Genomic DNA, 17,500 nt, shown 5'->3' with positions numbered 1-17,500 from the left:
TCAGAGGGGCATGGGGGTCAGAGGGGCATGGGGGTCAGAGGGGCCATGGGGGGTCATGGGGGAGGGGCATGGGGGTCAGAGGGTCATGGGGGTCAGAGGGGCCATGGGGGTCAGAGGGGCCATGGGGGTCAGAGGGGCCATGGGGGTCAGAGGGCCATGGGGGTCAGAGGGGCCAGGGGGGTCAGATGGGCCATGGGGGTCAGAGGGGCCATGGGGGTCAGAGGGGCCATGGGGGTCAGAGGGGTCATGGGGGTCAGAGGGGTCATGGGGGTCAGAGGGGCCATGGGGGTCAGAGGGCCATGGGGTCAGATGGGCCATGGGGTCAGATGGGCCATGGGGGTCAGAGGGGTCATGGGGTCAGAGGGGCCATGGGGGTCAGAGGGGCCATGGGGGTCAGAGGGGGGAACAGCCTCAGGTAACAAAAGGAAACCGTAAACAACAGAGCAACATGACTTTTCTCAAATGGAAAATGTTTCCCAGAATGCCTGTTCTTGGGATTAGAAAACACTCTGAGAGGAGGTTGGTAGTTGAGTCCAGGAGCTTAACGTCCAACAACAAGCTCTCATGAAGAAAAACACAGTAAAACAGCCCACATATCCACATACATCTATGAGCTGCGTGACGTCCTGCTTCTTGAGGTCGCTGCTGATCTTAGCAGCGAGGAGCACGCAGGCGGCAGACACCAACTTCCTGTTGCGTTTGTTGAGTCGTCCCTGGAGGACCAGCTTCTCAAAGTAAACAAACGCCATCGCCACGGTGACCGGCTGCAGTCCGCAGTCATCACCCACCGTACGTATCTCCCTTTTCAGACTGGAAGAGAGAGAGAGAGAGAGAGAGAGACAGAGAGAGACAGAGAGAGAGAGAGAGACAGAGAGAGAGAGAGAGAGAGAGAGAGAGACAGAGAGAGAGAGAGACAGAGAGAGAGACAGAGAGATAGAGAGAGAGAGAGAGACAGAGAGATTGATTGTCCGCTCGAGGATTTGATCCAGCAATCTTTTGACCACTGGCCCAACGCTCTAACCACCAGGCTGCCATAACAACGACAGGTTAAAGACACACTGCTGTTGAACCGTCCTTATAGTAGGGCTAAGGGAGGGCTAAGGGAGGGGTTATAGTAGGGCTAAGGGAGGGATATAGTAGGCCTAAGGGAGGGCTAAGGGAGGGCTTATAGTAGGCCTAAGGGAGGGCTAAGGGAGGGCTAAGGGAGGGCTAAGGGAGGGGTTATAGTAGGGCTAAGGGAGGGCTTATAGTAGGCCTAAGGGAGGGCTAAGGGAGGGCTTATAGTAGGCCTAAGGGAGGGCTAAGGGAGGGCTAAGGGAGGGGTTATAGTAGGGCTAAGGGAGGGCTTATAGTAGGCCTAAGGGAGGGCTAAGGGAGGGCTTATAGTAGGCCTAAGGGAGGGCTAAGGGAGGGCTAAGGGAGGCCTAAGGGAGGGCTAAGGGAGGCCTAAGGGAGGGCTAAGGGAGGGCTAAGGGAGGGCTAAGGGAGGGCTAAGGGAGGGTTTATAGTAGGCCTAAGGGAGGGCTAAGGGAGGGCTAAGGGGGGGCTTATAGTAGGCCTAAGGGAGGGCTAAGGGAGGGCTTATAGTAGGCCTAAGGGTGGGCTAAGGGAGGGCTAAGGGAGGGCTTATAGTAGGCCTACGGGAGGGCTAAGGAAGGGCTTATAGTAGGCCTAAGGGAGGGCTAAGGGAGGGCTTATAGTAGGCCTAAGGGAGGGCTAAGGGAGGGCTAAGGGAGGGCTTATAGTAGGGCTAAGGGAGGGCTAAGGGAGGGCTTATAGTAGGCCTAAGGGAGGGCTAAGGGAGGGCTTATAGTAGGCCTAAGGGAGGGCTAAGGGAGGGCTTATAGTAGGCCTAAGGGAGGGCTAAGGGAGGGCTTATAGTAGGCCTAAGGGAGGGCTTATAGTAGGCCTAAGGGAGGGCTAAGGGAGGGCTTATAGTAGGCCTAAGGGAGGGCTTATAGTAGGCCTAAGGGAGGGCTAAGGGAGGGCTTATAGTAGGCCTAAGGGAGGGCTAAGGGAGGGCTTATAGTAGGCCTAAGGGAGGGCTAAGGGAGGGCTTATAGTAGGCCTAAGGGAGGGCTAAGGGAGGGCTTATAGTAGGCCTAAGGGAGGGCTAAGGGAGGGCAAAGGGAGGGCTTATAGTAGGCCTACGGGAGGGCTAAGGGAGGGCTTATAGTAGGCCTAAGGGAGGGCTAATGGAGGGCTAAGGGAGGGCTTATAGTAGGCCTAAGGGAGGGCTTATAGTAGGCCTAAGGGAGGGCTAAGGGAGGGCTTATAGTAGGCCTAAGGGAGGGCTTATAGTAGGCCTAAGGGAGGGCTAAGGGAGGGCTTATAGTAGGCCTAAGGGAGGGCTAAGGGAGGGCTTATAGTAGGCCTAAGGGAGGGCTAAGGGAGGGCTAAGGGAGGGCTTATAGTAGGCCTAAGGGAGGGCTTATAGTAGGCCTATGGGAGGGCTTATAGTAGGCCTAAGGGTGGGCTAAGGGTGGGCTTATGGGAGGGCTAAGGGAGTGCTTATAGTAGGCCTAAGGGAGGGCTAAGGGAGGGCTTATAGTAGGCTAAGGGAGGCCTAAGGGAGGCCTAAGGGAGGGCTAAGGGAGGGCTAAGGGAGGGCTAAGAGAGGGCTAAGGGAGGGCTAAGGGAGGCCTAAGGGAGGGCTAAGGGAGGCCTAAGGTAGGGCTAAGGTAGGGCTAAGGGAGGGCTAAGGCCCAAGGGAGGGCAAAGGGAGTGCTTATAGTAGGCCTAAGGGAGGGCTAAGGGAAGGCTAAGGGAGGCCTAAGGGAGGGCTAAGGGAGGGCTAAGGGAGTGCTTATAGTAGGCCTAAGGGTGGGCTAAGGGGGGAGGGCTAAGGGAGTGCTTATAGTAGGCCTAAGGGAGGGCTAAGGGAGGGGCTAAGGGAGGCCTAAGGGAGGCCTAAGGGAGGGCTATAGGGAGGCCTAAGGGAGGGCTAAGGGAGGGCTAAGGGAGGGCTAAGGGGAGGGCTAAGGGAGGCCTAAGGGAGGGCCAAGGGAGTAGGCTAAGGGAGGGCTAAGGGAGGGCTAATAGAGGGCTATGGGAGGGCTTATAGTAGGCCCAGGGGGGAGGGCTAAGGGAGGGCTTATAGTAGGTCCAAGGGAGGGCTAAGGGAGGGCTAAGGGAGGCCTAAGGGAGGGCTAAGGTAGGGCTAAGGTAGGGCTAAGGGAGGGCTTACAGTAGGGCTAAGGGAGGGCTTACAGTAGGGATAAGGGAGGGCTAAGGGAGGGATAAGGGAGGCCTAAGGGAGGGCTAAGGGAGGCCTAAGGGAGGGCTAAGGTAGGGGTAAGGGAGGGCTTATAGTAGGCTAAGGGAGGGCTAATGGAGGGCTAAGGGAGGGCTTATAGTAGGCCTAGGGGAGGGCTAAGGGAGGGCTAAGGGAGGGCTTATAGTAGGCCTAAGGGAGGGCAAAGGGAGGGGAGGGCTAAGGGAGGGCTAAGGGAGGGCTTATAGTAGGCCTAAGGGAGGGCTAAGGAGGCCTAAGGGAGGGCTTATAGTAGGCCTAAGGGAGGGCTTATAGTAAGGGAGGCCTAAGGGAGGGCTAAGGGAGGGCTAAGGGAGGCCTAAGGGGAGGGCTAAGGGAGGCCTAAGGGAGGGCTAAGGGAGGCCTACAGGAGGGCTAAGGGGGAGGGCTAAGGGAGGGCTTATAGTAGGCCCACGGGAGGGCTAAGGGAGGCCTAAGGGAGGGCTTATAGTAGGCCTAAGGGAGGGCTAAGGGGAGGCCTAAGGGAGGGCCAAGGGAAGGGAGGCCTAAGGGAGGGCTAAGGGAGGGCTAAGGGAGGGCTAAGGGAGGGCTTATAGTAGGCCTAGGGCGGGAGGGCTAAGGGAGGCCTAAGGGAGGCCTAAGGGAGGCCTAAGGGAGGGCTAAGGGAGGGCTAAGGGAGGGCTAAGGGAGGCCTAAGGGAGGGCTAAGGGAGGGCTAAGGGAGGGCTAAGGGAGGGCTTATAGTAGGCCTAAGGGAGGGCTAAGGGAGGCCTAAGGAGGCCTAAGGGAGGCCTAAGGGAGGCCTAAGGGAGGGCTAAGGGAGGGCTAAGGGAGGGCTAAGGGAGGGCTAAGGGAGGGCTAAGGGAGGGCTAAGGGAGGGCTAAGGGAGGGCTAAGGGAAGCCTTGAGAGGAGAGGAAGCTTAGTTTTAAATCAAATAAAACAAAATGGTGGTGGGGTAGGGGGCACTTTCTAAACACGAAGTATACAGGCATCAAAAATAGGCTACTCCTGTTCTATGTGCATTGTGGGTAGTGTGCGTCACGGCTGCACAGGATGCTGTCCGCTGTCTAAATTCATGATAAAACAAACTGCGTTCTCTAAAACCAGGTTTTGGTGAAATATTAAATAGCTGCCTGAAATTAACACATTGGATCATATGTTTGACATTTTTAGGACATTTTAGGACATTTTAGGAAATTTTAGGACATTTTTAGGACATTTTAGGACATTTTAGGGACATTTTTATTTTAGGACATTTTAGGACACGCCTAAACATATCTCCAGCCGTCCATCTGAGCGCAAGCTGATATAAGACAGGTACATTACCAAGCCTGGCGTTATAGGGCTGGAAAATGCCCTTTGTTTTTACAAGACGAAATTAACAAACTAACGTTGGTTTGACATTAACACCGCCTGGACATACAGCCCTATATGTATATAAATAATAATAATTAATATAATATTATATATATAATAGAGGGAGAGAGGGAGAGGGGGGAAGAGAGAGGGTGAGGGGGAAAAGAGAGGGTGAGGGAGAGAATTGTGTCCTGTGTGAATTTAAGTGTGCTTTCTCTCTTTCTCTCTTCTTACTCTCTCTCGGAGGACCTGAGCCCTTGGACCATGCCTCAGGACTACCTGACATGATGACTCCTTGCTGTCCCCAGTCCACCTGGCCGTGCTGCTGCTCCAGTTTCAACTGTTCTGCCTCATTATTATTGGACCATGCTGGTCATTTATGAACATTTGAACATCTTGGCCATGTTCTGTTATAATCTCCACCGGCACAGCCAGAAGAGGACTGGCCACCCCCACATAGCCTGGTTCCTCTCTAGGTTTCTTCCTAGGTTTTGGCCTTCTAGGGAGTTTTTCCTAGCCACCGTGCTTCTACACCTGCATTGCTTGCTGTTTGGGGTTTTAGGCTGGGTTTCTGTACAGCACTTTGTGAGCTCATGTAAGAAGGGCTTTATAAATACATTTGATTTGAAGAAAGCGAGGGGGAGGGAGGGGTGTCGGGAAAAGAGAAAGACAAAACATCTATGGAAATGACCGTACACACACACACACACACACACACACACACACACACACACACACACACACACACACACACACACACACACACACACACACACACACACACACACTCTCTACAGTAGTATACCTCCTGATCTTGCTGAGAGTCAGCTTGACTTGGGGAAACTTCTCTTTAAAAGTCTCGCTCATGTCCTTCTTCAGATCAGACGGCTTCACGTACTCTATCACTGTCGTCTAGAGGGGGAGAGAGAGGGGGGAGGAGAGAGGGAGGAGGGGAGAGAGAGGGAGGGGAGAGGGAGAAAGAGGGAGAGAGGGAGGGAGGGAGGGGGAGGGAGAGGGAGGGGAGGGGAGAGGGAGGGGAGGGGAGAGGGAGGGAGAGAGAGGGAGGGAGAGGGAGAGGGAGAGAGAGGGAGGGAGGGGAGAGGGGAGAGGAGAGAGAAGAAGAGAGGGGAGGGAGGGGGAGGGAGAGAGGGAGAGAGAGGGAGGGAGGGGAGGGGAGAGAGAGGGAGGAGGGGGAGGGGAGAGGGAGGGGAGGGGAGAGGGGAGAGGGGAGAGAGAGGGAGGGGAGAGGGAGGGAGGGAGGGGGAGGGGAGAGGGAGAGAGAGGGAGGGGAGAGAGAGAGAGAGGGAGAGAGGAGAGGGAGAGAGAGGGAGGGAGGGGGAGGGGAGAGAGAGAGGGAGGGAGGGGGAGGGGAGAGGGAGGGGAGAGGGAGAGGGGAGGGGGAGGGGAGAGGGAGAGAGGGAGGAGAGAGGGAGGGGGAGAGGGAGAGAGGGAGGGAGGGAGGGGGAGGGGAGAGGGAGGGAGGGGGAGGGGAGAGGGAGGGGGAGGGGAGAGGGAGGGAGAGAGAGGGAGGGGAGAGGGAGAGGGAGAGAGAGGAGGGAGGGGAGAGGGGAGAGGGAGAGAGAAGAAGAGAGAGGGAGGGAGGGGAGGGGAGAGGGAGAGAGAGGGAGGGAGGGGAGGGGGAAGAGAGAGGGAGGGAGGGGGAGGGGAGAGGGAGGGGGAGGGGAGAGGGGAGAGGGAGAGAGAGGGAGGGGAGAGGGAGAGAGGGAGGGAGGGGAGGGGAGAGGGGGAGAGAGAGGGAGGGGGAGAGGGAGAAAGAGGGAGAGAGGGAGGGAGGGGAGGGGGAGGGGAGAGGGAGGGGGAGGGGAGAGGGAGGGGGAGGGGAGAGGGAGGGAGAGAGAGGGAGGGGAGAGGGAGAGGGAGAGAGGGGAGGGAGGGGAGAGGGAGAGAGAAGAAGAGAGAGGGAGGGAGGGGAGGGGAGAGGGGAGAGAGAGGGAGGGAGGGGAGGGGAGAGAGAGGGAGGGAGGGGAGGGGAGAGGGAGGGGAGGGAGAGAGGGGGAGAGGGAGAGAGAGGGAGGGGAGGAGGGAGAGAGAGGGAGGGGAGGGGGAGGGGAGAGGGAGAGAGAGGGAGGGAGAGAGAGAGAGAGGGAGAGAGGAGAGGGAGAGAGAGGGAGGGAGGGGGAGGGAGAGAGAGAGGGAGGGAGGGGGGGGAGAGGGAGGGGGAGGGAGAGGGAGGGGGAGGGGAGAGGGAGACAGGGAGGAGAGAGGGAGGGGTAGAGGGAGAGAGGGGGAGGGGAGAGAGAGAGAGAGGGAGGGAGGGGGAGGGGAGAGGGAGGGAGGGGGGGGGGAGAGGGAGGGGAGAGGGAGAGAGAGGGAGGGAGGGGGAGGAGAGAGGGAGGGGAGAGGGAGAGAGAGGGAGGGAGGGAGAGAGGTAGAGAGAGGGGAGGGAGGGGGAGGGGAGAGAGAGAGAGAGGGAGGGAGGGGGAGGGAGAGGGAGGGGGAGAGGGAGGGAGGGGGAGGGGAGAGGGGAGGGGAGAGGGAGAGAGGGGGAGGGAGGGGAGAGGGAGAGAGAGGGAGGGAGGGGGAGAGGGAGAGGGGAGGGAGGAGAGAAGAAGAGAGAGGGAGGGAGGGGGAGGGGAGAGGGAGAGAGGGGAGGGGGAGAAGAAGAGAGAGGGAGGGAGGGGGAGGGGAGAGGGAGGGGAGGGGAGAGGGAGGGAGGGGGAGGGGGAGAGGGAGGGGGGGGAGAGGGAGAGAGAGGGAGGGAGGGGGAGGGGAGAGGGAGAGAGAGGGAGGGAGGGGGAGAGGGAGAGAGAGAAGAAGAGGGGAGAGAGGGAGGGAGGGGGAGAGAGAGGGAGGGAGGGGGAGAGAGAGAGGGAGAAACTATTCATTAATTTCTCTATAATGTTATAAAATGTGGCCCAATAAAAGAAAGTCCATAATGGTATCTAATAATAATGGTAGCTTTGCATGAATGGACTGCTGCACACTGTATATTAGTCAAATATACCTTTACATTATTTATGGTTATAAATATTTATTCACGGTAGACAGTCTGCTAGAGGCCAATCCATACAGTCTGGGAAGTTCACTCCTCTCCAAAGCACCTGTCGACAGAGACAAGGCCGAGACAGCTGTCTAGCGATTAGAACACTGTCTAGTGATTAGAACACTGTCTGGTGATTAGAACACTGTCTAGTGATTAGAACACTGTCTAGCGATTAGAACCCCGTCTAGTGTTTAGAACACTGTCTAGTGATTAGAACACTGTCTAGTGATTAGAACCCTGTCTAGTGATTAGAACCCTGTCTAGTGATTAGAACCCTGTTTAGTGATTAGAACCCTGTCTAGTGATTAGAACACTGTCTAGTGATTAGAACACTGTCTAGCGATTAGAACACTGTCTAGTGATTAGAACACTGTCTAGTGATTAGAACACTGTCTAGTGATTAGAACACTGTCTAGCGATTAGAACACTGTCTAGTGATTAGAACACTGTCTAGTGATTAGAACACTGTCTAGTGATTAGAACACTGTCTAGTGATTAGAACACTGTCTAGTGATTAGAACACTGTCTAGTGATTAGAACACTGTCTAGTGATTAGAACACTGTCTAGTGATTAGAACACTGTCTAGTGATTAGAACACTGTCTAGTGATTAGAACACTGTCTAGTGATTAGAACACTGTCTAGTGATTAGAACACTGTCTAGCGATTAGAACCCCGTCTAGTGTTTAGAACACTGTCTAGTGATTAGAACACTGTCTAGTGATTAGAACACTGTCTAGTGATTAGAACACTGTCTAGTGATTAGAACACTGTCTAGTGATTAGAACACTGTCTAGCGATTAGAACCCTGTCTAGTGTTTAGAACACTGTCTAGCGATTAGAACACTGTCTAGTGATTAGAACACTGTCTAGTGATTAGAACACTGTCTAGTGATTAGAACACTGTCTAGTGATTAGAACACTGTCTAGCGATTAGAACCCCGTCTAGTGTTTAGAACACTGTCTAGTGATTAGAACCCCGTCTAGTGTTTAGAACACTGTCTAGTGATTAGAACCCTGTCTAGTGTTTAGAACCCTGTCTAGTGATTAGAACCCTGTCTAGTGATTAGAACCCTGTCTAGTGATTAGAACCCTGTCTAGTGATTAGAACCCTGTTTAGTGATTAGAACCCTGTCTAGTGATTAGAACCCTGTCCAATGATTAGAACACTGTCCAATGATTAGAACACTGTCTAGTGATTAGAACACTATCTAGTGATTAGAACACTATCTAGTGATTAGAACACTGTCTAGTGATTAGAACACTATCTAGTGATTAGAACACTATCTAGTGATTAGAACACTGTCTAGTGATTAGTACACTGTCTAGTGATTAGAACACTGTCTAGCGATTAGAACACTGTCTAGTGATTAGAACCCCGTCTCGTGATTAGAACACTGTCTAGTGATTAGAACACTATCTAGTGATTAGAACCCTGTCTCGTGATTAGAACACTGTCTAGTGATTAGAACACTGTCTAGTGATTAGAACCCTGTCTCGTGATTAGAACCCTGTCTAGTGATTAGAACCCTGTCTAGTGATTAGAACACTGTCTAGTGATTAGAACACTGTCTAGTGATTAGAACACTGTCTAGTGATTAGAACCCGGTCTCGTGATTAGAACCCTGTCTAGTGATTAGAACCCAGTCTAGTGATTAGAACACTGTCTAGTGATTAGAACACTGTCTAGTGATTAGAACACTGTCTAGTGATTAGAACCCTGTCTAGTGATTAGAACCCTGTCTAGTGATTAGAACCCTGTCTAGTGGACAGGACAGGACATGACAGGACATTAAAGGACATGACAGGACATGACAGGACATTAAAGGACATGACAGGACAGGACAGGACATTAAAGGACATGACAGGACATTAAAGGACATGACAGGACATGGCAGGACAGGACAGGACATGGCAGGACAGGACATGACAGGACATGACAGGACATGGCAGGACATGACAGGACATTAAAGGACATGACAGGACATGACAGGACATGACAGGACATGGCAGGACATGAGAGGACACAGGACATTAAAGGACATGACATGACAGGACAGAACAGGATATGACAGGACAGGACATGACAGGACATTAAAGGACATGACAGGACAGGACAGAACAGGACATGGCAGGACATTAAAGGACATGACAGGACAGGACATGACAGGATAGGACAGGACATGGCAGGACAGGACATGACAGGACATGACAGGACATTAAATGACATGACAGGACAGGACAGGACAGGACAGGACATGGCAGGACAGGACATGACAGGACATGACAGGACATGACAGGACATTAAAGGACATGACAGGACAGTTTATGACATGACACAGGACAGGTTAGGAAGGACATTACAGTGACATGACAGGGTAGGACGGACATGGACAGGACATGACAGGACATTAAAGGACATGACAGGTTTAGGACAGGGCAGGACAGGACATGACAGGACATTAAAGGACATGACAGGACAGGACAGGATGGACAGGACATGACAGGACATTAAAAAAGGACATGACAGGGTAGGACAGGACAGGACATGACATTAAAGGACATGACAGGGCAGGACAGGGTAGGACAGGACATTACAGGGTAGGACAGGGTAGGACAGGACATGACAGGACAGGGTAGGACAGGGTAGGACAGGACATGATAGGACAGGACATGACAGGACATGACAGGACATGACAGGACATTAAAGGACATGACAGGACAGGACAGGACATTAAAGGACATGACAGGACAGGACATGACAGGACATTAAAGGACATGACAGGGTAGGACAGGGTAGGACAGGACATGACAGGACAGGACAGGGTAGGACAGGGTAGGACAGGACAGGACAGGACATGACAGGACATTAAAGGACATGACAGGACAGGACAGGACATGACAGGACATTAAAGGACATGACAGGGTAGGACAGGGTAGGACAGGACATTACAGGGTAGGACAGGGTAGGACAGGACATGACAGGGTAGGACAGGGTAGGACAGGGTAGGGAAGGGGGAGTGTGTGTAGCCATGTTGTTTAATAGAGCACACAAAAGGGATATGCCCCAGGCCTGTGTGTTTATGTGTGTTGTTTATGTGTTTGTTTATGTGTTTGTTTATGTGTTTGTTTATGTGTGTGTGTGTGTGTTTATGTGTGTGTGTGTGTGTTTATGTGTGTGTGTGTTTATGTGTGTGTGTTTATGTGTGTTGTTTATGTGTTTGTTTATGTGTGTTGTTTATGTGTTTTGTTTATGTGTGTGTTGTTTATGTGTGTTGTTTATGTGTTTGTTTATGTGTGTTGTTTATGTGTGTTGTTTATGTGTGTTGTTTATGTGTGTTGTTTATGTGTGTTGTTTATGTGTGTTGTTTATGTGTGTTGTTTATGTGTGTGTTTGTTTATGTGTGTGTTGTTTATGTGTGTTTGTTTATGTGTGTTGTTTATGTGTGTGTTTATGTGTGTGTGTGTTTATGTGTGTTGTTTATGTGTGTGTTGTTTATGTGTGTTGTTTATGTGTGTTGTTTATGTGTGTGTGTTTATGTGTGTGTTTATGTGTGTTGTTTATGTGTGTGTGTTTATGTGTGTGTGTGTTTATGTGTGTGTGTTTATGTGTGTTGTTTATGTGTGTGTGTGTTTATGTGTGTTTGTTTATGTGTGTTGTTTATGTGTGTGTTTATGTTGTTGTTTATGTGTGTTGTTTATGTGTCAAATGTTGTTTATGTGTTTGTTTATGTGTGTGTGTTTATGTGTTTGTTGTTTATGTGTGTGTGTTTGTTTATGTGTGTGTTTATGTGTGTTTATGTGTGTTGTTTGTGTGTGTTTATGTGTGTGTTTATGTGTGTGTGTTTATGTGTTTGTTTATGTGTGTGTTTTATGTGTGTTTGTGTTTATGTGTGTTGTTTATGTGTGTGTGTGTTTATGTGTGTGTTTATGTGTGTTGTTTATGTGTTGTTTATGTGTGTGTTTATGTGTGTGTGTGTGTGTGTTTATGTGTGTTGTTTATGTGTGTGTGTGTGTGTTGTTTATGTGTGTGTGTTTATGTGTTGTTTATGTGTGTTGTGTGTTGTTTATGTGTGTGTGTGTGTTTATGTGTGTGTTGTTTATGTGTTTGTTTATGTGTTTGTTTATGTGTGTTGTTTATGTGTGTTGTTTATGTGTGTTGTTTATGTGTGTGTTTATGTGTGTGTTGTTTATGTGTGTTGTTTATGTGTTGTTTAGTTGTGTGTGTTTATGTGCGCATGTTTATGTGTGTGTGTTTATGTGTGTTGTTGTGTGTGTTGTTTATGTTGTGTGTGTTTATGTGTGTTGTTTATGTGTGTTGTTTATGTGTGTTTATATGTGTGTCTGTTTATGTGTGTTGCATATATTGTTTATGTGTATGTTTATGTGTGTGTGTGTTTATGTGTGTGTGTTTATGTGTATGTGTTGTTTATGTGTGTGTGTGTTTATGTGTGTTGTTTATGTGTGTTGTTTATGTGTGTTGTTTATGTGTGTGTTTATGTGTGTGTGTTTATGTGTGTGTGTTTATGTGTGTGTTGTTTATGTGTGTTGTTTTTATGTTTGTTTATGTGTTGTTTATGTGTGTGTTGTTTGTGTGTTGTTTATGTGTGTTGTTTATGTGTGTGTGTGTGTTGTTTATGTGTGTTGTTTATGTGTGTGTGTGTGTTGTTTATGTGTTTGTTTATGTGTGTGTGTGTGTTTATGTATGTGTGTGTTTATGTGTGTGTGTTTATGTGTGTGTGTTGTTTATGTGTGTTGTTTATGTGTGTGTTTGTTTATGTGTGTGTGTGTGTTTATGTGTGTGTGTGTTTATGTGTGTTGTTTATGTGTGTGTTGTTTATGTGTGTTGTTTATGTGTGTGTTTGTGTGTTGTTTATGTGTGTTGTTTATGTGTGTTGTTTATGTGTGTTGTTTATGTGTGTGTTTTTGTGTGTGTGTGTGTGTTTATGTGTGTTGTTTATGTGTGTGTTTATGTGTTTGTTTATGTGTGTTGTTTATGTGTGTGTTTATGTGTGTGTGTTTATGTGTGTGTTGTTTATGTGTGTTGTTTATGTGTGTTTATGTTGTTTATGTGTGTTGTTTATGTTTATGTGTGTTGTTTATGTGTGTTGTTTATGTGTGTTGTTTATGTGTGTTGTTTATGTGTGTGTTTGTTTATGTGTGTGTGTGTTTATGTGTGTGTGTTGTTTATGTGTGTTGTTGTTTATGTTTATGTGTGTGTGTATTGTTTATGTGTGTTTGTTTATGTGTGTTGTTTATGTTTATGTTTGTGTGTTGTTTATGTGTGTTGTTTATGTGTGTTGTGTGTGTTATGTTTATGTGTGTGTGTGTTTATGTGTGTTGTTTATGTGTTGTTGTTTATGTGTTTGTTTATGTGTGTTGTTTATGTGTTTGTTTATGTGTGTGTGTGTTTATGTGTTGTTTATGTGTGTTGTTTATGTGTGTGTGTTTATGTGTGTGTGTTTATGTGTGTGTGTGTGTGTTTATGTGTGTTTTGTTTATGTGTGTGTTTGTTTATGTTTATGTGTGTTGTTTATGTGTGTGTGTTTATGTGTGTGTTTTGTTTATGTGTGTTGTTTATGTGTGTGTGTTTATGTGTTTGTTTATGTTTATGTTTATGTGTGTTTTGTGTTTATGTGTGTGTTTGTTTATGTGTGTGTGTGTTTATGTGTGTTGTTTATGTGTGTTGTTTATGTGTGTGTGTTTATGTGTGTTGTTTATGTGTGTGTTGTTTATGTGTGTTGTTTATGTGTGTGTGTTTATGTGTGTGTGTGTTTATGTATGTGTGTTGTTTATGTGTGTTGTTTATGTGTGTTGTTTATGTGTTGTTTTATGTGTGTTGTTTATGTGTGTGTTTATGTGTGTTGTTTATGTGTGTGTGTTTATGTGTGTGTTTATGTGTGTGTGTGTTGTTTATGTGTGTTGTTTATGTGTGTTTATGTGTTGTTTATGTGTGTGTTGTTTATGTGTGTGTGTGTTTATGTGTGTGTGTTTATGTGTGTGTTGTTTATGTGTGTTGTTTATGTGTGTTGTTTATGTGTGTTGTTTATGTGTGTGTTTATGTATGTGTGTTTGTTTATGTGTGTTGTTTATGTGTGTTGTGTTTTGTGTGTGTGTGTTTATGTGTGTGTATGTGTGTTTATGTGTGTGTTGTTTATGTGTGTGTGTTTATGTGTGTGTGTGTGTGTTTATGTGTGTGTTTATGTGTGTTGTTTTATGTGTGTTGTTTATGTGTGTGTTTTTGTGTGTGTGTTTATGTGTGTGTTGTTTATGTGTGTGTTGTTTATGTGTGTGTGTTTATGTGTGTTGTTTATGTGTGTGTTTATGTGTTTGTTTATGTGTGTTGTTTATGTGTGTTTATGTGTTTGTTTATGTGTGTGTGTTTATGTGTGTGTGTTTATGTGTGTGTGTTTATGTGTGTGTTTATGTGTGTTGTTTATGTGTGTGTGTTTATGTGTGTGTTTATGTGTGTGTTTATGTGTGTTGTTTATGTGTGTTGTTTATGTGTGTTTGTTTATGTGTGTTGTTTATGTGTGTTGTTTGTGTGTGTGTGTTTGTTTGTGTGTTTGTTTATGTGTGTTGTTTATGTGTGTTGTTTATGTGTTTGTTTATGTGTGTTGTTTATGTGTGTTGTTTATGTGTGTTGTTTATGTGTGTTGTTTATGTGTGTTTGTTTATGTGTGTTGTTTATGTGTTTGTTTATGTGTGTTTGTTTATGTGTGTTGTTTATGTGTGTTGTTTATGTGTGTGTTGTTTATGTGTTGTGTGTTGTTTATGTGTTGTTTATGTGTGTGTGTTTATGTGTGTGTGTTTATGTGTGTTGTTTATGTGTGTGTTGTTTATGTGTGTTGTTTATGTGTGTTTATGTGTGTTGTTTATGTTTGTTTGTTGTTTATGTGTGTTGTTTATGTGTGTTGTTTATGTGTGTGTTTTGTTTATGTGTGTGTTGTTTATGTGTGTTGTTTATGTGTGTGTGTTTATGTGTGTTGTTTATGTGTGTTGTTTATGTGTTTATGTGTGTTGTTTATGTGTGTTGTTTATGTGTGTTGTTTATGTGTGTTGTTTATGTGTGTTGTTTATGTGTGTTGTTTATGTGTGTGTTTGTTTATGTGTTTGTTTATGTGTGTGTGTTTATGTGTGTTGTTTATGTGTGTTGTTTATGTGTGTTGTTTATGTGTGTTTATGTGTGTGTTGTTTATGTGTGTGTGTTTATGTGTGTGTTGTTTATGTGTGTGTGTGTTTATGTGTGTTGTTTATGTGTGTGTTGTTTATGTGTGTTGTTTATGTGTGTTGTTTATGTGTGTTGTTTATGTGTGTGTTTGTGTTGTTTATGTGTGTGTGTTTATGTGTGTGTGTTTATGTGTGTTGTTTATGTGTGTGTTGTTTATGTGTGTGTTTTGTTTATGTGTGTTGTTTATGTGTGTGTTTATGTGTTTGTTTATGTGTGTGTGTTTATGTGTGTGTTGTTTATGTGTGTGTGTTTATGTGTGTTGTTTATGTGTGTTGTTTATGTGTGTTGTTTATGTGTTTGTTTATGTGTGTTGTTTATGTGTGTGTTGTTTATGTGTGTGTGTTTATGTGTGTGTTTATGTGTGTTGTTTATGTGTGTTGTTTATGTGTTTGTTTATGTTTGTTGTGTGTGTGTTTTTATGTGTGTTGTTTATGTGTGTTGTTTATGTGTTTATGTGTGTTGTTTATGTGTGTGTTGTTTATGTGTGTGTTTATGTGTGTGTGTTTATGTGTGTTTGTTTATGTGTGTGTGTTTATGTGTGTGTGTTTATGTTGTGTTTGTTTATGTGTGTTTGTTTATGTGTGTTGTTTATGTGTGTTGTTTATGTGTGTGTTTATGTTTATGTGTGTTGTTTATGTGTGTGTTTGTTTATGTGTGTGTTTGTGTTTGTGTTTATGTGTGTTGTTTATGTGTGTGTGTTTATGTGTGTGTTTTTTGTGTGTTGTTTATGTGTGTTGTTTATGTGTGTTGTTTATGTGTGTTGTTTATGTGTGTTGTTTATGTGTGTGTTTATGTGTGTGTTGTTTATGTGTTTGTTTATGTGTGTTGTTTATGTGTGTGTGTTTATGTGTGTGTGTTTATGTGTGTGTGTTGTTTATGTGTGTTGTTTATGTGTGTGTTTGTTTATGTGTGTGTGTGTGTTTATGTGTGTTGTTTATGTGTTGTTTATGTGTTGTTTATGTGTGTTGTTTATGTGTGTGTGTGTTTATGTGTGTGTTGTTTATGTTTGTTTATGTGTGTTGTTTATGTGTGTTGTTTATGTGTGTGTTGTTTATGTGTTTGTTTATGTGTGTTGTTTATGTGTGTTTTGTTGTGTGTTGTTTATGTGTTGTTTATGTGTGTTGTTTATGTGTGTTGTTTATGTTTATGTGTGTTGTTTATGTGTGTTGTTTATGTGTGTTGTTTATGTGTGTTGTTTATGTGTGTTGTTTATGTGTGTTTGTTTATGTGTGTTGTTTATGTGTGTTGTTTATGTGTGTTGTTTATGTGTGTTTGTTTATGTGTGTGTGTTTATGTGTGTTGTTTATGTGTGTGTGTTTATGTGTTGTTTATGTGTGTTGTTTTATGTGTGTTGTTTATGTGTGTGTTTATGTGTTTGTTTATGTGTGTTGTTTATGTGTGTGTTGTTTATGTGTGTGTTTATGTGTGTTGTTTATGTGTTTGTTTATGTGTGTGTGTGTGTTGTTTATGTGTGTTGTTTATGTGTTTGTTTATGTGTGTGTTTATGTGTGTTGTTTATGTGTGTGTTGTTTATGTGTTGTTGTTTATGTGTGTTGTTTATGTGTGTTGTTTATGTGTTTGTTTTTTTATGTGTGTTGTTTATGTGTTTATGTGTGTTGTTTATGTGTGTGTTGTTTATGTGTGTTGTTTGTTGTGTGTGTTGTGTGTTGTTTATGTGTGTTGTTTATGTGTTTGTTTATGTGTTTGTTTATGTGTGTTGTTTATGTGTTTGTTTATGTGTGTTGTTTATGTTTATGTGTGTTGTTTATGTGTGTTGTTTATGTGTGTTGTTTATGTGTGTTGTTTATGTGTGTTGTTTATGTGTGTTGTTTATGTGTGTTGTTTATGTGTGTGTTGTTTATGTGTGTGTGTTTATGTGTGTGTTGTTTATGTGTGTGTTGTTTATGTGTGTTGTTTATGTGTGTTGTTTATGTGTGTGTTGTTTATGTGTTTGTTTATGTGTGTGTTGTGTTTGTTTGTGTGTTGTTTATGTGTGTTGTTTATGTGTGTTGTTTATGTGTGTGTGTGTTGTTTATGTGTGTTGTTTATGTGTGTGTGTTTTTATGTGTGTTGTTTATGTGTGTTTATGTGTGTTGTTTATGTGTGTTGTTTATGTGTGTGTGTTTATGTGTGTTGTTTATGTGTTTGTTTATGTGTTGTGTTTATGTGTGTGTTTATGTTGTGTTTATGTGTGTGTTGTTTATGTGTGTTGTTTATGTGTGTGTGTGTTGTTTATGTGTGTTTGTTTATGTGTGTTGTTTATGTGTTGTTTATGTGTGTTGTTTATGTGTTTGTTTATGTGTGTTGTTTATGTGTGTGTTTGTTTATGTGTGTTGTTTATGTGTGTGTGTGTTTATGTGTGTTGTTTATGTGTTGTTTATGTGTGTTGTTTATGTGTTTGTTTATGTGTTTGTTTATGTGTGTTGTTTATGTGTGTGTTTATGTGTGTTGTTTATGTGTGTGTTTTTATGTGTGTTGTTTATGTGTGTGTTGTTTATGTGTGTGTTTGTTTATGTGTTGTTTATGTTGTTTATGTGTGTTTATGTGTTTGTTTATGTGTGTTGTTTATGTGTGTGTGTGTTGTTTATGTGTTTATGTGTTGTTTATGTGTGTGTTGTTTATGTGTGTTGTTTATGTGTGTGTTTATGTGTGTTGTTTATGTGTTTGTTTATGTGTGTTTGTTTATGTGTGTGTTT

At 45.1% G+C, this 17,500-nt stretch overlaps 1 protein-coding gene across 7 annotated transcripts in view; it reads right to left on the bottom strand.

The window, feature by feature from the left end:
* cables2b (Cdk5 and Abl enzyme substrate 2b) overlaps positions 1 to 17,500 on the bottom strand; it is a 282,031-nt gene that overhangs the window by 3,149 nt on the left and 261,382 nt on the right. For all 7 annotated transcript variants that reach the window (XM_052481306.1, XM_052481307.1, XM_052481305.1 and 4 more), the window contains 2 exons: positions 5,376 to 5,482; positions 606 to 810 (listed from right to left, as the gene is read on the bottom strand). In XM_052481306.1, the coding sequence (XP_052337266.1) occupies positions 606 to 810; positions 5,376 to 5,482 (312 nt within the window). The remainder of the gene's footprint in view (positions 1 to 605; positions 811 to 5,375; positions 5,483 to 17,500) is intronic.

This window comes from Oncorhynchus keta, chromosome 27 (assembly GCF_023373465.1).
Source record: "Oncorhynchus keta strain PuntledgeMale-10-30-2019 chromosome 27, Oket_V2, whole genome shotgun sequence".
Classification (NCBI taxonomy): domain Eukaryota; kingdom Metazoa; phylum Chordata; class Actinopteri; order Salmoniformes; family Salmonidae; genus Oncorhynchus; species Oncorhynchus keta.
Note: the sequence above shows the minus strand (reverse complement) of the source record. Positions and strands in the feature narration are given on the sequence as shown.